General features: G+C 45.0%; 7 protein-coding genes across 9 annotated transcripts; 2 read left to right on the forward strand and 5 right to left on the reverse strand.

Annotated features, from left to right (window-relative positions):
* Positions 1-2,149: 2,149 nt before the first annotated feature.
* LOC6592067 (lipase 3) lies at positions 2,150-3,574 on the reverse strand. Its single transcript, XM_002016887.2, has 3 exons — positions 3,419-3,574; positions 2,648-3,364; positions 2,150-2,581 (listed from the first exon to the last, which is right to left on the reverse strand). Exons 1-3 carry the CDS (start codon positions 3,572-3,574, stop codon positions 2,186-2,188), a joined length of 1,269 nt encoding a protein of 422 aa, XP_002016923.1. The 3' UTR covers positions 2,150-2,185.
* A 1,060-nt stretch (positions 3,575-4,634) lies between these two features.
* Positions 4,635-6,166, forward strand: LOC6592068 (lipase 3). The gene is made up of 3 exons (XM_002016888.2): positions 4,635-4,805; positions 4,867-5,592; positions 5,664-6,166. The coding sequence occupies exons 1-3, from the start codon at positions 4,635-4,637 to the stop codon at positions 6,054-6,056; spliced, it is 1,290 nt and encodes a 429-aa protein (XP_002016924.1). The 3' UTR covers positions 6,057-6,166.
* A 705-nt stretch (positions 6,167-6,871) lies between these two features.
* LOC6591327 (lipase 3) lies at positions 6,872-8,386 on the forward strand. Its single transcript, XM_002016889.2, has 3 exons — positions 6,872-7,042; positions 7,097-7,822; positions 7,886-8,386. The coding sequence occupies exons 1-3, from the start codon at positions 6,887-6,889 to the stop codon at positions 8,279-8,281; spliced, it is 1,278 nt and encodes a 425-aa protein (XP_002016925.1). The 5' UTR covers positions 6,872-6,886; the 3' UTR covers positions 8,282-8,386.
* A 427-nt stretch (positions 8,387-8,813) lies between these two features.
* LOC6591328 (laccase-1) lies at positions 8,814-10,923 on the reverse strand. Its single transcript, XM_002016890.1, has 2 exons — positions 9,118-10,923; positions 8,814-9,056 (listed from the first exon to the last, which is right to left on the reverse strand). Exons 1-2 carry the CDS (start codon positions 10,921-10,923, stop codon positions 8,814-8,816), a joined length of 2,049 nt encoding a protein of 682 aa, XP_002016926.1.
* Positions 10,924-11,875: 952 nt separating this feature from the next.
* Positions 11,876-12,860, reverse strand: LOC6591329 (superoxide dismutase [Cu-Zn], chloroplastic). The gene is made up of 3 exons (XM_026995209.1): positions 12,572-12,860; positions 12,297-12,518; positions 11,876-12,234 (listed from the first exon to the last, which is right to left on the reverse strand). The coding sequence occupies exons 1-3, from the start codon at positions 12,833-12,835 to the stop codon at positions 11,920-11,922; spliced, it is 801 nt and encodes a 266-aa protein (XP_026851010.1). The 5' UTR covers positions 12,836-12,860; the 3' UTR covers positions 11,876-11,919.
* Positions 12,861-13,942: 1,082 nt separating this feature from the next.
* Positions 13,943-15,505, reverse strand: LOC6591330 (protein FAM98B). Its single transcript, XM_002016892.2, has one exon. The coding sequence runs from the start codon at positions 15,460-15,462 to the stop codon at positions 14,116-14,118; it is 1,347 nt and encodes a 448-aa protein (XP_002016928.1). The 5' UTR covers positions 15,463-15,505; the 3' UTR covers positions 13,943-14,115.
* An 804-nt stretch (positions 15,506-16,309) lies between these two features.
* Positions 16,310-20,705, reverse strand: LOC6591331 (SH2B adapter protein 1). Of its 3 annotated transcripts, none has more exons than XM_026994816.1 (4): positions 20,594-20,705; positions 19,589-20,168; positions 18,173-19,522; positions 16,310-17,089 (listed from the first exon to the last, which is right to left on the reverse strand). In XM_026994816.1, exons 2-4 carry the CDS (start codon positions 20,069-20,071, stop codon positions 16,739-16,741), a joined length of 2,184 nt encoding a protein of 727 aa, XP_026850617.1. In that variant the 5' UTR covers positions 20,072-20,168; positions 20,594-20,705; the 3' UTR covers positions 16,310-16,738. The 3 variants fall into 3 exon arrangements, with proteins under 3 accessions (XP_026850617.1, XP_002016929.2, XP_026850618.1); XM_002016893.2 differs by having other exon boundaries at positions 18,173-19,507; positions 20,640-20,657; XM_026994817.1 differs by lacking the exon at positions 20,594-20,705 and having other exon boundaries at positions 17,029-17,089; positions 18,140-19,522.
* Positions 20,706-21,869: the final 1,164 nt, after the last annotated feature.

Genomic DNA, 21,869 nt, shown 5'->3' on the forward strand with positions numbered 1-21,869 from the left:
GAAACAAGTACAAGCAGATTAGATGATTACACAAAAACATAATTGCGTTTTCCATTAGAATTATTAAACAATTTGATCAACTTCAAGACTTTAGCCCAGTTCCAAAAGTTCGGTTTCCCTTCAAAAGTTTCAACATACTATAATTAGATTTTAACGGATGCCCAGCCCCATAGTTAAAGTTGAAAAACTGCAAGTAAATGATAACAAGTGAAAATTACACCCCAAAGAGGAGACTGGATGAACATGTAATGATCATAAAAAAATAATGCCATTAAAATCATAAATTGCTGCAAACAGAAACGGATATACGATGTAGTATTACGAGTATATGGTAAATGCTGCCTTATCGCTCAACGCTTTAAAGAGCAGATAGCGTACAGTAGCAGCCGCAATAAAAACAACCAAATGCAAATATGGCGCCCAAAAAAAAAAGGACACAAATTGCTACAAATTTAATTATTTTTGTGCGCCAAACAAAAAGGAAAACCCAAAAAAAGCGAGACTCTGAGACTGAAAACCAGTCCTTAGCATATGCAAAATAATGACCGAGACCAGCTCTTGACCCTTCTGGGTGGGCTTAATTTGTCTGCGAGCCACAACTTTTCTGGCTTTATGACTTGGCGCCAAAATACTAGCTTAAAGTTAACCCTCAGTGTGCCAAGCGACCAATTGGCAATGCTCCCTGTTTTTTATTAAATGCAAACCCTTTTATTGCTGGACGTTTCTTTTACATGTTCTTTTTTATTGATTCATAAAGTCCAAGCTAATGTATTCCGTTTTATGCGAGCTTTGTGTTTTAATTATTTGTCAGCTGATTTGTACAGCTTTGGGTAATATATTTTGAAACACCTCAAATTAAGGACTACTTGCTGACAATCAAAAAACAACATGTGTGTATTATTCCTACAACAAATTGGAAGATACCAAAAAAATATATGTAGTTTGCTCTCCATTGAAGGGCTAACAGCATAGACCCACCCACATGGTTGTTTAGTTACATTTTTTGAGAAATATTTTCTCTATGGCAACAGTTGCAAGTGCAGCTGCAGCTTGGATGTTTCAGTTGCTTCCGAGCAGCTTGCCTTGCCTTTGGCTCCGTTTGGCTCCTCTTGTGTGGATGGATACTTTTTGTTCTGCTGGTTTTCGTTTTGTTTTGGGCACACTTGAGCCAATTTAACGCTTCCGTGTGTTTTTTACTTGCCACGCCTCGTTGCCTGCTCATTTCAGACGCTGGCAAACAGTTTGTGTGTGTTTGCATGTTTGTTGTAATTCCGCCGACTGTGAGGAGGCGAAGGCGGAGGCGGAGAAGAGTGAGATTTAATCTCAAGCTAAAAATAGCAGGCAGTCGCTTATTCTCAGATCAGTAAGTGAATGCTGTGCCCGCCTCCCATGCACATTGTACAATAAAATTAATCCAATTAAGTAATCGCACGGATATATCTCGGCTCGACAAGAACTATGCATGAACATTGATTATACAGCCCACAAATTAGGACCAATTAAATCAAAGCCAAAATTTGGCTGTCGAATCATGACCTTGAACTTGGCAGCCATCAGACGCCAGACTATCTTCTCATGTCTCTTTTCGTTTGAGCATATCCACCCGGGGGTATTTATGCCTAATTCAACGGCTCAGATACAGATACAGATAACAGATACACAAACACACACACGCAGTAATCGACTGGGCCCTCGGAGAGATGTTTTAGATGTGAACTAGTGAAATGGGAATGAAAAGCTCGAATATGCATTATTCTCTCTCTTGGCTGGCCTGCCCTCCATCAATCCACTCGCAATCAGAAATTGTTGAAGTGGAAACAGCAAATGTGTTCCTCTGGTCGTTTGTGAAGTGCAAGGAGGTTGGACCTGGAACTTGAGGAGAAAGTGGATTAGATCTCTTGCTAGAAAACTAACATAATCGCCTAAAATACTGCAATGTATCGTCAAGCAATACAACATTTTTAAAGAATTACAATTGATTTTCGCTTGTGAATCAATTGTAATGCTATAAGTATTCTGCGTAATTAAGTTATGGCACTTATAATATTTTCAACGAGAAAAAAAGTTTTGTTGTGGAGCTTCTATACTTTAACTTATATTTAAACGTACTTATCATTTGCTTATCAAGTAACTGAAATGAAATGCGATTGATAAAGCTAGAATTATAGATAATGCAATAATTCAATTATATATCACTGGTCTCCTTCTCGTATTCCTCCATGATGGCAATCACGGGCTCATTCAGATATTCGCGGATCTTCCAGTTCAGGGCAAAGTCGACGTGATCCCACTCTTTATCCACCATGCGGTGCATAAACTTTTTGGGCAGACGTAGTCCCAGTGCCTCGACATCCTCCACAGCAGCCAGGTCATCGTTGTCGGAATACCACATGTGAACATCTGAGGTAATCAGCTCCACGGGATACTCTGGTGGCTCCTCCGAGCCATAGACCTGCAAATTCTTCTTGGGGCCGTAGTCGAATTGACGGAAATAGCCGGATTGCTGCTCTTGGAGGTAGTGGAGCATTTGATCGGTAGAACACCCCCCAGGATGTGTTGATAGTCCCTCTGTTAAGGCGGTCTACGGATAATTCTCAAGCCTTTAAATACAATTATGTACAACCTTTTGTGATATCCTCCTACTCACCGTATTGACACGGCCATCTAACTCTACGTCACTCTCGCATACCGGACGTAGCATGAAATCCGGCTGACACATGTTGAAGAGCAGCGCCATGAGGAAGTCGTTGTAAGGCAAAAACTCCTGCGAACCAAACAGCTTTGCATATATCGTCTGATGGCCCAAATAGGGACCCACAGCCCGCACCAATTTGTTAGCCAAGTTCTTCATGATCGCCACCGGGGCAAACATGTGAGCTGTCTTGATTTTCTTATTGTACTCCGGGCGTGAGGACATCAGAGCAAAGAACACCGTCGTTCCTTGCGAGTGACCCACATAGTGGATGGCGTCCTGTCCCTTGCCATTATCGGTGGACAGGGCATAATCGATCATGGCCGCAATATCGTAGAGCCCAATCTCGTGCCAAGAGAACTGCCAGAAGTGGGGATGCTTTGTGGAGAGCGTCGTGTGGTTCCTAGAGTAGGTGTTGCCGCGACCATTGCCCATCCAAACGTCGTAGCCAGCATCGGCCAGCAGATATGGTAGTCCATCATTAGGTCCGCACAGGATCCAAGCATCCGAGCAGCTCATTAAACCATGCTGAATCAGGACAATGGGACGCTTCTCGTTTTGGTTCTGAAGCTTGTGGGAATAAGGTATGCGAAAGATTCCCACGATGTAGCCATCTTCGGTAAGAACGTGATGATGCTCTGATGGATATCCGTGAGCGGCAATACGATCTGCCTACATGTTGATCAATTAATATCAGTTTTTTTTTTAAATCCAGGGCCAACATACCGTCGTCAATCGATCCTTGAGGCCGATGTGGGCCTCTGGGTTGTCGTATAGCTGGTAGAAATCAATTGCCCCAACCGGCCCATCTATTGCTGCGGAATAGGTAGCCACGGCCAAGCCAATAAGGATTAGTAACTGCCTAAAGATCGGGCTCTTCATCGTTGGGTGATGGTTCAATAGCAACTGACTGCTGGCCAACGTACGCTTTTCAGCTTTTGTAGGGGGTCGATTTCAAGTAGTTCATGCTATCACTGTTTTGATTATATATATATTTAGACTCTCTAGATTATGCATCCATAAAGAGCAAAATCTAAAAGTAATCAAATTCAGATTAGAGAAAAGAATCCAATATTTTCATTATGCTGATTTTTCATGAATAGACTGAATAGCGTAGCGCCTAAGCTTGCTCCCACCTGTTTCTTTATCTTCGGGATTCTTCGACAATCTTTGACAATCGAACAAAACGACTGGTTTTTATACCCGATACTTAAAGCGTATATGCGTTTATTAGATATTATACCAAGAGGGAAGCGTTTACGACCCCATAAAGTATATATAAAGTATATATACTGGATCAGAAGCAATAGACAAGTCGATTAATGAAACATAATTGTATTAAAAGGTCTTTTTAATATGGGTAACATTATAATATTATATTAATATTAATAAAAGACCTTAAAACAATTCTAATATATTAAATTTGTAGGAAATATATAAAATATATAAAATAAAACAAATTTAAATTCGGCACTAATTAAAATTTCCACTCTCTGAGTATATCTGTTTAAATTTAAGTTTAAATATTACAATTTATGCCCCTTTTTTCTGGGGTTACTATAGCCTTGAGTTGGAGTATTTCTTGGGACATATGGCATATGGAGTATATGGCGGCTGTACTCGTACATTATTGCGCCGGGAATGCAATCTTCTTTGGTAAATTTTCTACAAAAATAGGCGCAATATGCAAGTAGCAATGAATAAATAGTGCTCATACGATGTATAAGAGTATCGTTATTCCCTCCTTCTCCAAGCGACGAGTATGTAGCCTTAAGTATTTCCAAAATAGCTTTATGGATGTTCCTCCACTTAAGTTTATGCGCCCTTAATTGGCTCATATTTCTGATACGTATCGAAAAGAGATTAGCCCACTAATCGAGTCCCCCGCGGTAGTCTTTAAAGGCTGTGGTGCACTGCGCATTTGCCATAGTTCAGCAGAAACATGTCCGGATTACACATCGGTGTCCACTTCGCTTTGGTATGGATTTGCCTAGGCACAATCGTAGAAGGTGCTCCTGTGGTCCCGGATGCGGATCCTGCAGAGGCTACCGACTTCTATCAGCTGTTCAACAATCCCGATGCGCATCTGTCTTTGGCCACTGCTCCAACCACGGTAACTATCCCACGAGTGTAACATACGATCGCCGAGTACTCATCCTTTTCGTTTGGCACAGCTTGATTACATCACGGAACACGGCTATCCAGCGGAGCGGCATTATGTGACCACCGAAGATGGGTATATCATCAGCCTCTTCCGCATTCCCTACTCGCACAATCTGCAGAATGAGGACCAGCAGCGTCCCATCGCCTTCATCCAGCACGGACTCTTCGGCAGTTCCGATAGCTGGCCCTGCCTGGGCCCAGACGACGCCCTTCCCTTCCTGCTCTCGGATGCCGGCTACGATGTCTGGATGGGAAATGCTCGAGGTAACCGCTACTCCAGGAACCATACTTCCCTCTCCACGAAGCATCCCAACTTCTGGCGGTTCAGCTGGCACGAGATCGGGTACTTCGACATCGCCGCTTCCATCGACTACACGCTCTCCACGGAGAACGGCAAAGGACAGACGGGCATCCACTATGTGGGCCACTCACAAGGCACCACTGTTCTGTTCGCTTTGCTTTCCTCGCGTCCGGAGTACAATGCAAAGATCAAGACTGCTCACATGCTGGCCCCGGTGGCCTTTATGGACCACATGGATGATTTCCTGGTGAACACCCTGTCACCCTATTTGGGACTCAACAATGCCTACTCGCGGCTCTTCTGCTCCCAGGAGTTCCTGCCCTACAATGACTTTGTCCTTGCTCTGCTGTACAACATTTGCCGAACCGGATCCGTGGTCTCTGATTTCTGCAGCAGCAGCAATGATAACACAACCCAAGAAGGACGAACCAATAAGGTAGGTCTACAAATGATTATCTCTCTGATTAACTTTTAAGTGTCTAATAATTGTACTTTTAACCATAATAGACCGCCTCATATATGATTATTGGGGTCATGCCCGCTGGCGTCTCAACCGACCAAATCCTGCACTACATGCAGGAACATCAGTCAGGACACTTCCGTGAGTTCGACTATGGCACAAAGAGGAATCTGAAATATTACGGCACGGAAACACCAGCCGATTATCCCACCGAGAAGATTACTTGTGAAATGCATATGTGGTACTCGGACAACGATGAAATGGCCGCAGTGGAGGATGTTATTCGCCTGAGCGTGACAATTCCCAACGCCATAATGCACCATATGGAGGATCCTCTGTGGGATCATGGAGACTTTGCCATGAACTGGGAAGTGCGCTATTACATCAATGAACCAATTATCGCCATCATGAATAAACACGAGGCAGAAAACCCCCAGTGATAAGGACCTAGACCACTTGTATAAAACATTTTAAGTAGCTTGTAGCATAGTTATGGCATATGTAGTATTAATTTAAATCAGAATAAACACAAATACAATCTTATCAAGAACGGATGCCTCTTTGACTCCCACAAGTACAGCACCAACTTCTAAGGATAGCAAGCTCCAATAGATTCACACTCCATTCGAGAAAAACTATATCGTATGTACTCTTCCTTCCACTTAAAAAGTGCATTCATTGGATCATAGCCGACTTTTTTAATCAAATAGTCATTTTTCCATTAGTAAGTACATACCATAAATTTTATGGGTTCCATTGTCCCCTCTGAAAATCTATAAATTTCTTAATAATCTATAACAACAACACCTTTCGATGGGGGGTATTTTCTGCTGATTATCACACGGTTCTTCAAGTAGCTGTAATTAGCGATAACTTTGGAGTACGTGACGCAAGTAATTCTCCGGATAAGGTATACATTTTTCGGAAACATCAATTTGGGTTCTAAATGGTTGTGGTTTTTCAGACCTATCACTATAAATTTCGTGGGTCTTACTCACTCGTAATAGCCCACTCGAATTTTGAAGGCCCAAAAAGATTGTTTCGGGTGGTATTGTTTCGATATCAAATGTATTTATTATTTTATTATTTTCTCTAATCCCAATTTTTATAACTTTTAGATTTTGCTCCTTATGGATGCATAATCTAGAGAGTCTAAATATATATATAATCAAAACAGTGATAGCATGAACTACTTGAAATCGAGCCCCCTACAAAAGCTGAAAAGCGTACGTTGGCCAGCAGTCAGTTGCTATTGAACCATCGCCCAACCATGAAGAGCCCGATCTTTAGGCAGTTACTGATCCTCATTGGCTTGGCCGTGGCTACCTATTCCGCAGCAATAGATGGGCCGGTTGGGGCAATTGATTTCTACCAGCTATACGATAACCCAGAGGCCCACATCGGCCTCAAGGATCGATTGACGACGGTATGTTGGCCCTGGATTTTAAATAAATCCTGATATTAATTGATCAACTTGTAGGCTGATCGTATTGCCGCTCACGGATATCCATCAGAGCATCATCACGTTATTACCGAAGATGGCTACATCGTAGGAATTTTTCGCATACCCTATTCCCACAAGCTCCAGAATCAGAACGAGAAGCGTCCTATTGTCTTGATACAGCATGGCCTGACTAGCTGCTCGGATGCCTGGATCCTGTGCGGACCTAATGATGGACTACCATATCTGCTGGCCGATGCTGGCTACGACGTTTGGATGGGCAATGGTCGCGGCAACACCTACTCTAGGAACCACACGACGCTCTCCACAAAGCATCCCCACTTCTGGCAGTTCTCTTGGCACGAGATTGGGCTCTACGATATTGCGGCCATGATCGATTATGCCCTGTCCACCGATAATGGCAAGGGACAGGACGCCATCCACTATGTGGGTCACTCGCAAGGAACGACGGTGTTCTTTGCTCTGATGTCCTCACGCCCGGAGTACAATAAGAAAATCAAGACAGCTCACATGTTTGCCCCGGTGGCGATCATGAAAAACATGGCAAACAAATTGGTGCGGGCTCTGGGTCCCTATTTGGGCCATCAGACGATATATGCAAAGCTATTTGGTTCCCAAGAGTTTCTGCCCCACAACGACTTCCTTATGGCCCTTCTTTTCAACCTGTGTGAACCGGATTTCATGCTGCGTCCGGTATGCGAAAGTACTGTACAGTCTCTATACACCGGTGGTCGCGTTAATATGGTAAGTAGAAGGAAATCTGAAAAGGTTGTTCCTTGAGATAATTGCTTCTAAATATATCCATAGACCGCCATGCCAGATGGTCTGGCAACACATCCGTCAGGCTGTTCGACCGATCAAATGCTTCACTATATCCAGGAGCAGCAATCCGGCTATTTCCGTCAATTCGACTATGGCCCCAAGAAGAATTTGCAGGTCTATGGCTCGGAGGAGCCACCAGAGTATCCCGTGGAGCTGATTACCTCAGATGTTCACTTGTGGTATTCCGACAACGACGCCATGGCCGCAGTGGAAGATGTCGAGGCGCTGGGCGAACGTCTGCCCAAGAAGTCTATGCACCGCATGGCGGATAAAGAGTGGGATCACGGGGATTTTGCCTTAAACCACGAGGTTCGTGTATATCTCAATGAGCCCGTGATTGCCATCATGGAGGAATACGAGAAGGCGAGCAGTGCAGTTTGATTGAGTTATTGTGTTATCTTAAGGACTTTACTTTAAGTTATTTGATAAGCTGCCTAATCGTAGGAACAAGTTAATAAAGTAATCGAACCTCTCATCGAAACGTAATCTACACAGGAAAGAAAGACGACACCAGCCTTTGAGAAACGTTTAAATATAAATCGAACAAAATCTTAAGATAATGAATTCTTCTAAACAAAATCCAATTTTATGCACGCAATAAGTAGAGGCGACATTGATTGCGTTTGTACAGTGTCCCCTGCTTTATAAAGGTGTCGCTGTCCTATTATTGTATGGCTACCTCTGACTTCAAATTAGCTGATTTCCAGCAATATACTGATACGGATTTATATATCTATTTAGATTCAATTTTCCATCCTTTTAGAATCAATATTAAACTGCTATCATTCAGAACTGCAAATCTATCAGAAAAAGTGATTGTATTTTTTTGCAAAAATAATTCTAATTATGTTTATGGAAATCCAAAAAATTAAATAACTTTTAATGGTACTTATGAGGAATAATTTTTCTAAAACTAGCAACGCACTCGAGCCGGAATTCGTTTTATCTGATGATTCTCGCCGATCTTGAGCACGGCCATCATTCCCTGGACTGCGTGGGCTTCCACATGGCAGTGATAGAGCCAGAAACCGGGATTATTTGAAATGAAGCGGACAATGATGTAGCCCAGTCCCGGTATCTGCACCGAGTCCTTGAGCACCGCATGGTAGTGGTCAGGCAGTCGAGGGAGAAGTCCCTGGCGATCGAGTTGCTGAATCTAAAAAAGGAAATGGAATGGAATTATTTAAAGTATCTGGATTTATTGTGTAGCTACTTACATTCCGAAGGTCTTCCATATTGCCCACAACGCCCTGGCCAACCAGGTGGAAGGAGCTGCCATGGACATGGAAGGGATGCGTGTTGACCATGTAGTTGGCCACCACCATCTCGATGGGGCGGTAGGCAGGCATCCGGATTACGTTCAGGCATTCGCAGACATCCTGCTGACAGTTGCGACCCTGAGCGGCGAGAGAACTCCGGTTGCAGAAGTATCCATCGTCCTGGAAGAGATGCCGACCCTGCAACAGGGATATACCCGGAGGTATGTACGAGATCTCATCGATCTGGAAGAGCATCTCCCCATTTGGGGCCCGGTGGAGACTAAAACTGGAGTAGTAGGTGCGGAACTTTGTGTTTCGGGGCCAAGGAACAGGTTGCAGCGAACGGAGGGCCACAGTGCCCACATTGTTGTCCTTTTCGGCCGTTGCCAGGCGCAGGAAGGCAGCAGGGCCGGCGGCAATCGTGGGCATAATGCGATAATCGTTGACCAGGACGGGGGCCGCAGACAGAGCTCTGCCCTGCCCGGAAATATTCGTGGGCTTGAGGAAATTATCAGCATCGAGAGCTCTGCTCTGTGGGCTAACCATAATGTTGCCCTGTGGCAACTCACTGCGAGTGGCGCCACGATAGCTGAGCACTGCGCCCTGGTACAGTTTGAGATCCTCGCACTGCTCGTAGCCGCGGACTCGGATCCAATAGTTCTTGGCCACCTGACTGGCCTCCAGAACAAAGTCAAATCTCTCGGCAGAGGTAAGGAAAAACCCATCAGCCAGCACGGGCTCAATGTCGTTGCCATCTGTGCTGATGATCAGCAGCTTGTGCTGCTCAATGGAGAACTCCACGGGGCAGTTGGCGATCCCGTTGAGAAGGACTCGCATGCGATAGCGATAGCCAGGAGTGACCCGGAGGCGCTCGTACCGATGTCGGTTGTCGTTATCCGGCAGTTGGTTGAGGTGGTTTCTTCCCTTCCCGTTGATGAGTATGTTTCGCACCGTCGTCAGCTCGTGGTCGTAGAAGATGTCCTGCACCATCAACGCATGCTCCACCAGATCGTAGTCGTAGAGATGTGCGTGCTGGTTGGCCTGGCGCGTCTGTCGTATGATCAGGTGACCTGCCACCCCGAATCCCCGCTGCCAGCCCATGTGGCTGTGGTACCATAGCGATCCACTGCGATCGGCCAGGAACTCGTAGCGATAGACCTCGCCCGGCTGCACCGGGTTCTGGGTGATAAATGGGGCTCCGTCCATCTCCGGCGAGCGCCGCATGTTCAAACCATGCCAGTGCATGGTGGTGGCCTCGCCCAGATAGTTGAGTACATCCACCACCACAGTATCGTTCTCGCACAGCTCGATGGGCGGTCCCGGTATCATTCGATTAACGGCCATCACGGGAGAGGCAACACCGTCGCCATAGAGGCAGTACTCTGCGGCGCAGGCCCGCTCATCGTACTGGCAGCGCTGGCACTCGGGTCCCAGTCTCTGGTAGTTGTGCACCACCAGTTGGTAGTAGCAGGTCTGGCTCTGGCCCTGCTGGCAGACACGTCGGCACGGTTGCCGTTCAAAGTCGCTAAAGCTGGCAATTTCCATCTGGGCGTATTCGTTCTTCAAATTCAGACCGGCTGGTGTGCCTTTGGTGGTCTTGTTGCGGGACCAAGGCCAATCGAACCTGGCCTCATCTGTGCTGGAAAAGGGATCTTCGGGATCCTCGGGATCTTGCGAATCTATCTCTGTCAGGCCTTGGGCCAAGCCCAGAACCAAGAAAATTATCCAAAGGCTGGGAAAACTTTTACTTTCGCGTACGCACATCTTGAGGTTTGGCAAGCAACTGTCCAAAGCATTGAATGCATCGTGCGAAGAAAGTTTGGATAACGGCGCCCCAGACCTTTGGGCATGCGCCGCACGTAGCTGGCATTAAAGCTGAGCAGAATTTGATAAGTCCCCCGGGGGGCATTGTTATTGGCAATGGAATTCCCAACATGGCTGATGGATTACTGACGGTGGTAAAAACTCTGTCAGATTTGGAGATAACTTAAAGAAGTCGCTGGTAGATTACAACATTGAATGGATTTTTGCTCAGGATCATCGGCCGGGCATGGCCTTGATTTTTGTTTGAACATGTGCATCTCGCACAGATATGAAAGGTTGGTGCTCTAAAATTTGCAACAAGAGTCACTGATCTACCAAGTTTTATTACGTTCGTATAATTATTGCAGGCAGCGTAGCATTAACTTTTCTTTGTGGTTCCCCGGCGATTCCACTGAAGTTCTTCTTCAGCATAATCGTATTATATCAATGTGATACTGTATAAACTTTGATATTGATGTTGATATTTGTTGGCTGCACATGATGCAGTAACTATGTTTAAGAATTTCGTAATTTATTATTTGTATAGATATATGTTTGTTCCTGTAATGTGCAAAACAAACAGGGATACAATAAGTATTATCTTGTAGGCACAAGTGTGTATGTATATTCGTATCTATAAATATTATCTGCAGGCTTTAGCTCTGTTCTCATTTCTTTTTAATGGTTATGGGTGGCATTGCACATCAGAGAACACATAAAGAGAATAAATTACAATGCACATATACAAATTGGAAACTAAAAGTCAGACGCTATTTTTATTAGAGAAGATAAACTGACAACTGCAAGAATCCCAGAAATCGAATATGTACTTTACCTGATTCCAAAAGTCAGCTTCAAATAATGAAAAAGTATCGTTCCATAGAGATGAAAGATACATTTACATATACCGAGAATATTTATTAAATTATGTGGGTTTGGATAATGTTTATAAATGCGTTAAATCTCCCTTTTCTCCACTGCCGCAGCCGATGAACCGGATGCTGGAGCTGCGGCAGTGCTCATGAGGCTAATCACGCCACAAGCTATGGGTGGACCCACAGAGTTCTCCTCATTTTGATAGGCCAAGGCATTCGGCATGGCCTGAAGCGACGAGGAGAAGACCTCCGCATTGAGAGCCGTATTCAGATCGATAGCTTTGCTGTGAATCACAATGGCCCTGCCTACAATGCCATTGAAACCAAACAACTGTATGTAAATGCTCTGGAAGACTGCGGATATGCTGCCATCGTCTTTGGCGTCCACATTGCCCAGCTGGAAGTATTCATTTTATGGAGTAAAGTGTTTCAGATTTGATCCATGCCTTAAAAACTTACAAAGTTATTGGGAAACTGTCCGCCCGTAGACTTGCAGCCATCGCTGACATCACCGAAGGTGTGGATATGGAGTGCATGCTTTCCCGGAGGAAGCCCAGTCACATTGATGGTCACCTTAATGTCCGAGTTGTAAGGCAGCTGCTGGAAGGTGATCATCCCGGCCACGCCCGCCGCCTCGCCATCGCCCACTAGCTTTGCACCCGCCTGCCATTGGGGAACCAACTGCTTGAAGAAATAGTTAATAATAGAACCAAGATTCTGTGCCAAAATCTTACATAAGTATATCCCAAATAGGCCGGTTGGGGGGGTAACAGAGGGCCCAAAAGACCAGCCCCTCCTGGTATGCCAACCGGACTTCCCAGTGGCACCGTCAGACGTTCGTATCGCTTCACTTTGGTGCCGGACACGACTTTGATGCCATCATCGAACCGAGTCACATTCACAGGCCGGAGACGGTCCAACAGATTTTGTGCACTGCCAGGCACAAAAATGTTGCTGTAGCCAATTATCAGAATCAGAGGCAGAAGTTTAATGAGCATTTTGATCTAATTTGAAAATTTAATTCGGAAACACTGGACTTCCTCGACCGGTCTGGGCTAGGGCTTAGTTTGCACTGATCCAAGCGCTGTTGCCGGCTCATCCATGATGACTTCGACATGGTTTTCATGCTGATTGAACACGTTAATTGTCACCAGTGGCGCTGTGGAGTGGTTCTCTGGTGGCCACTGGCCAGTGGCAGTACGAGTACCAGTATCGCTGGAATAGTTGATGACTAGATTGGACGCTAATGGCAATGGAGTGTCGCGTGTGTTCGATGCTTGGTTACCTGCACAGGGGCGCAGTTTTTACGGGGATTGAGGGCAAGATCAAGTACTATGTGGCCAGAATAAGATTCTTGCATTCATACATTTTCATTGTCATTTTCAAGTTTCAAGTTTAGAAGGTTATTGCTCGATCGTAATAGCACCCCGTAGTCCTGACGACTCTGTAACAGCGATCGGTCCCACATTGATAAGAGCCCATCAACAAAACGTAAACTAGATCATCGACAGGCTATTGAAAGTGAAATCCTAACCTAAATCTAAAAAATAGATATGATTTAGTCGTTATATTATATATAAGAACTATATGATACCCTATACATTCTCGTTGAGATATATTATCTGGTGAGCCCTGAGGTGCGAGTAACTAGAGCTGGTAAATTTTAAGTTTATATTTCATATTAGCGTTAGTTTAATAAATAACAAATAAAGGATTATGTGGAAATGTTCTAGTTGGATTTCCAAAGGTGGGCCATTTCTGAAAATCTCTCTCTCTCTTCTAAAAAAAACTATCCAAATTGTATATTTTATCGTTATCTTTGTAATAATCGAAATTTTAATATATCTATATATCAAACTGATTTATAGCACTTATAGCCCTGTTCAACACTCTCCCACCAGCCTTTGAAAATTAATGCTCCTACAGATGAAACAATATTATACTATGAAGAACTGTCAGGCTGTTTTAGGGACAAGCAAGGACAAATACATAATTTGGTATCCAAAATAAGGAAACATGTTCATCTGCTTATAAAAATATACCATACCCAAATGCTGTCTGAGTACCTCCTACAAATATTAGTCGACACGCGACATTTGCCGACATTTGATGACATATATAGTTTATTTCATAAATTTCAGCCATTTATAAACACATTTATATAAATTAGCAATAAATTAAACTGGGTCAACGAAACTAATAAAAGCAGGCAGAGGGTAGATACGTATCGATCTCTTATAATATCAGTTCATGGAATTGGCTTAAACAGATACGAAGCTTATCGGTAGCCACCGCGTTGATGATAGCCCCCGCCACCCCCTCCCCGACCACGACCACCGCCGCGGCCTCCTCCTCCTCCGCGTCCGCCTTGGGGATTCCAGCCAGAGCCCTGCACTCGTCCACTCCCGCTAGTCCATTGTTGATCTCGATCTCTATCCCGACTGTTATCGCGATCGCGATGCTGCTGTGGCTGTTGATGTTGCTGTTGATGTGGCTGATGATGTGGCTGCTGCGGTTGCCAATTGTCGCCACCACTCGCTGCTCCTCCTCCTCTGCCACCACCGCGGCCGCCACCACGCCCACCGCCTCGAAAGTTCCCTCCTCCACGGCCACCGCCTCCTCCTTGAGGCCCGCTTGCCCTTTGCTGTTGCCAAGAGGGCATCTCTGGTGGGGGCGGAGCATGCTCATTGGCTCGTCCGCCGCGATCCGGGACACTGCCAATCATATGCTTTTGGATCTTCGAGGCAGTATTCTTGCGGACATTTGCCGAACTCGTCTTTTCGATGATGGCAAGGTCGGCGCGGGCGGCCAAGAGAGCCACAATGTTGGTTTCGTTTCCTCCGAGCTTGAACTGCTCCAGTTCCTTGAGCTTCAGCTGAAAGAGTTCCATGATCTCGTTTTCGCGATTCCTCATACTCTCTGACCACTTGAAGCTCTGAATGGTGGCCTCCAGGCGGGTGAGCATCATTTGGCGACGAAGATTGTACTCGCTATCCAGATCAATGTGCAGAGCATCCAACATGCGCCACTGGACATCGCTGAGGGGCTTCTTAAGGTTAAGCAGGGGCTCGCTGACAACACCGCGATTGGTCTGGCCCATGCGCTGCTCCAGTCGGGGAGTAATCTTGTCGAACATGGCCTTGGCGCTGATGTTCTTGGGCAGCTCGCCCAGCTGCAGGTCCCTCACCAGCTCCAATACTGTCGCCTCGACATTCGACTCAGTCTTGGACTTTTTACTGGGTGGTCCCACCGGCTGCGTCTTCAGCGAAATCTTGGTGAACATCAGCTCCGAGGTCAGGTAGTCCAGCAGCTGCAGCAGCGAGTCACGGCTGTCGAAGCGATCCGATATGGGCCCCATCACCAGCTGGCTGTAGGGACAGCTCAGTTCTGTGAGCAGCAGGGACAGCTCGATGGCGAACTCGTCGTGGTCCTTCTTGCTGGATGTCACATGCTCGTCCGTCTTGCGGAGCACATGCAATTCGTGGGCCAGCCAGAAAATCACCGCACGCAAGTCCTCGTCGTCGATGCCGTTGTCCAGGGCTTTGCTCAGCGCCTCCTGCTCTAGGCAATTCCCATCGTAGGCCAGAGCCTGAAGGGAGTCCACCACATCCAGTTCAAGCTCCATTCTTTAAACTCAGTGTTTAAATTGACTGGTTTAATTGCGAAAATAAAAATATTCACAACTAACTGACCGATGACAAAAACGAACTTAGCCCACTTAAGCCCCCTCTTGTTAAACAGTGCAACGACTTGAGGTGAATTGTGGAAAATATTAACGATTGTAAATTCTTCTGTAGACCTATCTTGCCTCTGAACTAACAAAAAAACACGATATCTTTCACCTGAACTGCGATAAAATTATTAAATTTGTATTATTTTCTGTGGAAACCCTTGGTTTGCATTGGGTTAATCGTTCTCCGTCAACGATTGGAAACCACATTCGTCGATTATGATATTCCGTCGAATATTACTAGCTATGTAGAACATTTAGCCATGACCACATAAGTTTATACGATGGATGAATCATTTTTCTACTTAACTGGCTTATTTTAAGTACTTGCTTTTATTTGATTTTCTATATATCGTTGAATATTAAATTTAATAGATTGATGAAATTGACAAAATATACCATTATATACCATAAATATACAGTCGGTTAAATTTTGACCTAAAAAAAAACCGAAAAGTATTAAAAATACCGTAAGCGGTCACCCTGGTTGTCCAGGTCGCTGCGTCTAGAGAGGAGAGACAAGCTATAGTTAAGCCGATAAACTGCAAATCGAAGGGGCGCAGTGCTGGAAAGCAAAGGCAGAAATGTGCATTCAAAATTTAACCGCTAATCAAATAATTCAAACAGCAAGGAGACTATTATATTTCTTACTTTTACATAACTTCATTTATTGTAGTTTACCAATTTCAATATATATAATATATATATTTATATATGTATACATAATTTATATTTATAGGCATAGTATATATATTTATATATGTATGTAATTTTGTTTTTGTTTTGTAAAGCAGGAAGTTTTAGGATTCGCTTGAGTCGCACCTTTGGTGCCACATAAATCTTAAATTTTTTGTAATATTTTCCGTTTTTTTTCTATACATACAACATTGATGTACTTAAAAATGAACACACACATTTAGCTATATAATAATAATGTATACATAATAATATTCAGTTACTACATGTCTTCCGAGGAGGTACTACTAAACTTAATAGAAACAAGTAAGAAAGCAAAGAGAAGGAAACGAACACGGAGAGGGAACAAAGAAAAGCAGACTACACGATATACATACGTCTCTTGTAATGCAAAAACACAAATATTTCCCATTCTCAAGACAATGGCACAATGATAAATTTCGCAAAGTATCCCCCAATCAAATCCAGCCGGGATTTAGGTGAAGCTATACTGATTATCGACGGCACGTCCGCTGCCCTCGGTCCCGCTGCCGCCGCTGGCGCCACTACCGCTGGCATTGCCTCCCTGTACCGCCTGGTGCTGCTGCTGCTGCTGCTGCTGCTGATGGTGTGCGGAGCCCTGCAAGGAGGCATTGGATGCCCGCAGATGCGGCTGATCGAGGAAGCCCTGCCCAGCTGGCGGCGAGCTGTGCACCGTGAACGTTGTGGAGTCCAAAGGAAAGTAGGTTTGCTCCGGAAAATAGACGTGTGTTGGCTGCTCCAATGGCAGTTCGATTTCATTTGTCTTTAGGCGAACACTCAGATTCATGGTAATGATTTCGCTGCACTGTAGGAACAAAATGCAAGGTAGAAACTTCATTAGTGGTCCGCTAATTTGGATAGGGTTTGGTATTGGGTTCGGGTTGGGGGTTGAGAGGCGGTTGTGATATGTGGTGAGAGACATTAAGCATGCAACAATCAAATCAAAGTCATTCAAACTAAACACAGAAACTAACTAAAAATGTACTTTGAAACTCCAAGAAGTAGGAAAATAAAGGTAAAGTCTCTAACGACAATCTCAAAGATAAGTTTCGGACAAAACTTAACAAAATTAAACAAAAAAAATACATTTACTTCTATACTTTTGAATACCTAAAGAAGGTTTCTTAATTCCCATATGTCCCTATTTGTTTGATTGAACATAACATTAGGATTTAAGTTCTTGATTTAAATTTGTAAATAATATAAAGTTTAAAAAGGTATTAATCCTAATGTCTCAACTTGTGGGAATTCTTCGTTAGCTTTCCTCATTTTATTATTTTATTTTCTTCTATATAGAAAACAGTTTCGAAGCGACTAAAAATATATCGAAAATAAAAGGCTACCAAAGCTGTAACAATTGTGGCAATAATTTAAATCAGACTTTATTGGAGAATATGAAGAAACTGAGTCCCTAATCCGATCTCAGACTCGAGTGTCCCTTTACGCTAAATTAAAAAATATATCTGAATCACATTTCAAACATGCTCGACTTTAAAAAGGGTACCATTTTGAATTGATCTTTAAAGAATTAGCCAGAAAATGATTCAAATTGCCATTCTGTAACATTTCAGAGCACAATCCCTAAAAAGTAGTGGTATTCCCTTTTGTCTAAAATATAGTTTTTATGGCGTTTCTTTTTTGATATTTAAAAAAAAATTAAATGTTTTATAACTACTTGGAAATACTCGATATGCCTACATAGTACATATACTCGTAGTTCCAAGTATTTCCCTAGTACCCAGGGGTCAGCAGGGGTCAGCAGGGGTCAGAGCTCAAACCACATCCCATCTTTTGCAATGAAATGATAAGAAATCGAACAGAAATCAAAGTAAAATAAAATAAAACCATCACTGACACTGAATTGACTCCAAAATTTTGGCTATCTCACATGTCTCGGCGACGGATGGCCCCCGCCAGCTGCTCCTCCTCCTCCTCCTGCATGCCCCTGGCCGTTTCCATTTCCATTGGTTGGCCCACCGCCCGCCGCTGCCGGATCATGGTGCTGCTGTCCGTGCGCCTCATGCGCTCCTCCTCCTGCCGCCATCGAAGCTCCCGCCGCTGAGAGATCGTTCAGTCTACTGGTATTGTGCACCCAGTCGGTGAGGACCACGTCAGAGGTGCCGCCCGATTCAAGGGGAATGGGATTATGGCGAAAGTGTTCGAGCATCTCCTGGATCGAAGGGAACCACAGGTGCTGCACCCGGCACTGGCCCTTCTCCGAGATGGTCAGCCGCAAATGCTTCGCCCTGCCCTGGAAATTGAAGGTCAGCACGAACTCGCCGCGCCGTGTCTCGCTCTGCCGCACCAGAAAGTAGCCGTGTCCGGCGGCCTCCGACTGGAGGACCATGCGTGCCGCCTCCGATCTGGTCAGCGTGCCATGGAACCAGGGGAACTGGCTCATCTCCGCCGTTAGATCGGCCACATTTACATCCGCATCGTTCTCTGTCAGCTCGACGCCATCGAAATTGCTGGAGGCCGACAGACGCTGCTCGCCACGATGCGGTCGCATGGGTATTTCCGGGGGTCCCGACGGCGGTGTGGTACCCAGCTCATTGATGGCATTTATATCGCTCGCAGATGTGGCTCCCTGGCCAATGGCCGCAGAGGCCAATGCGCTGTCCGCCGACAGAGAAGAGGACAGAACGACACCCCCTCCACCGGCCACCAGGTTGCCATTGGAGCCGCCCTGCTGCTGGTACTGGGGATTCTGTATGCCACCCAACGCACTGCTGCCCGAGGGATTTGTCGGCGAGGTCTGCATGGCAGCCGCTATAACGTCCGATTCGATGAGGGGCTGCTGTGTGGGCGGTGTCCGCATGCAGTAGCGAATGGTGGCCAGCCAGCTGCGCATCTCCTCGGCGCTCTCCGCCTCGATCACATACTCCATGTTGTTGTCTGCCTTGAGAACGAAAGTGTTTAGGCGGTCGGGCATCTCCAGGGCTGTGGTCTCGCGTGCCTCCGAGATTAGGAAACAGAAGACACCGCTGCGTGGCTTTGCGGATTTTGGGGGCGTGTAAAACTCCAGCATATAGCCGCCGACCGCCTTTACCAAGGCTAGTCGGCACTTCTCCCATTTTTGGGATCCTGTCGGCTGGTCGAGACTCTCGGGTGTCAGGTTATTCACGTAGCCTTCCTTGCGGCACTCGACCACGATCTTGGCAAGCTTGGTCTTGCTCTGCTTGCCGCTGCCGTCCACGTCGTCCGAGTTCTTGTGGAAGAAGGCCTGCAGGATGGGGAACTTAAGTTAAAACCCAAATGGATAACAATCTCGAGACGGGCACAACCATTGGGCGGCCCTGCTCACCTTGCCCTTGCGCAGTCCCTTGAAGGATAGCCGCCGCAGCAGCGATTTGGACAGCAGACGCGGCACCTCGTGCTCCTCGTCAAAGTCCAATGAGCCGGCGCCAATTTTTAAAGTACTGCGGCGCCTGAAGAACTCCGTATCGTAGTGGACCGCAAAGGATTCGACGAATTTCTGTGAAAAGCTGCGATGCTGTATGTTGCGCGCCTCCTCGGGGGGCAGGTTCCCGTTTATATACGTGATGCAGGCCTTGGCGAAGTCCGAGGCCGCCGCGCGAGCATGCCGCTCACAGAACTCCTCCCAGCTGGTGCCGCCGTAGGCGTACGAGGACACGCCCAAGGTTGCGCCTGTACCAATCGGTCCGGGTATAAGGTCGCTGCCTCCGGCCGCCCCCAGGCTGTGCTGGCTGCTGGCGCTGGTGGGGCCGATGTAGCCGCCGGCGCTGAAGGCGCTGGCATTGGCTGCTCCGGCACTGTTGCCACCCATATGGCCGCCCAGCGAATGCTGCCTCTGTCTCTGCCGGTTAAGATTCAGTTTGCTGCACGGATTACCCAGCTGAAGTCCGTTCGAGAAGAAGAAGGGGCTACAAAGAAGGACAAAGATGTACGCATTAGCATGAAAAGTCCTCCCACGCAGTGCCAGGTGTCACAGTCGGAAATTACGCAGACATAAAGGCAGACCCCGCGCATTCACACTGATAAAGCATACACATGCAAGCATATAGTCGATGTATTATATATAGTATAAAGTACATATATATATGTTTATTCCCATTGGTAACGCGCATTAAATGCTGCACGTTCCTCTTCTCCGGAATTAAAAACAAAAACGAAAACAATATCGCCACACACACGCACACCAACGCACCGCACACACCTACACACACAAACCCACGAGAAGAAAAATTTCCCACAGGAATTTCCACGCCTACGAACTGCGTTTTTCTTCTGCCAATATCTCACTCTCTTTCGCCTGCGCATTTTCCAAAACACACATCAACACACATACCAATATCACTATATTTATTTGCAATTTGTTTGTTTATGCAACGAACATTTGCACTTGCATTTTTTACGCAGCAGGCCGTTCTTTCAAATCCGCCCGTTAAGTTTTAATATTAAAAATTGTATTTTCTTGTTTTCGTCGTCGACGCGCGGCTGTTCTGTCCAGTTTAGTGTGGCCGCGGACTCGATAAAGCTGAAATCGATCAAAATCGAGCCTAGAAATAGGCTCACTTTAAAAATATACCGTAAATATACTGACGAATTCAAGTTCATTATACATATTCCTCGATTTTGATATTCCGTGGAATATTACTAGCTATCTAGATCTCTCAGCCCTGCCCACATAATTTTATCCGATTAATTAATCAATTTTCTACATTACTAGCTTAATTTAAATACTTGCTTTGGCTTGATTTTGGCAAAAAAAGGTTTTAGCAAAGAAGGTCAAACATATAAAACGTAAGAGAAAAATCGTTACTATTGCTTAATTTTCATATTCCGTTGAATAATGCTGACTAACTAAAACCTTTAGCTCTGCCCATATAATTTTAGGCCATTGATGAATAAATTTTCTACAAGATTGGCTATTTTTAAGTACTTCCAATTGTTGTATTTTGATTACAGCAAGGTTTAAGCAAAAAAGGTCTACAAAAAAAGGAAACGTAAGTGAGTATGGAATGTAGAGACATTGTTGAGTTGAAAAGGGACATTTGGGCGAGGAAAAAAAGTCCCGCCAAATGGAAATTGTTTGAAAGTGAATGAGTGAAAAGGATTTAAATGCAATCTATTGAAATAAATGATACACCTAAGTACGATTTGAGACCGAAAATTCAAATCCGCCCTCCGTTTTAACATTAAAGAGTGAAATTTATTTCTCGTTTTCTTCGACGCGCTGTTCTGTCCAGTTTCGAAGATTTTTACATTTTGCTCAATTTATTACATGGCAACTACACGGGAGCTACACACTTGCTACATATCAACACTAACCATACAGTATATACTGTATGGTTAGTGATATCAACAAATTCGCTGAGAAAAAAGGGGGTATGTTGTCTGTTTTCCGTGTTGTCTATACACATATTCATATCTACGATTTCCCGGCTCATTTGTTCGAACAGCAGTGTGACCGTCTGACCCTCAGAAATAAACCGAGGAAGAACACGAACTTAACCCACATAACCTCCTCTATTTAAGAGCTACACCGCTAATCATAAATGTTCCTTGTAGATCCATCTTTTCTATTGATTTAAACAAACATTACCACGATAATTTTTACCTGA

The sequence above is a fragment of the Drosophila persimilis genome, unplaced genomic scaffold (genome assembly GCF_003286085.1).
Source record: "Drosophila persimilis strain 14011-0111.01,24,50 unplaced genomic scaffold, DperRS2 tig00000000-arrow-pilon, whole genome shotgun sequence".
Lineage (NCBI taxonomy): Eukaryota > Metazoa > Arthropoda > Insecta > Diptera > Drosophilidae > Drosophila > Drosophila persimilis.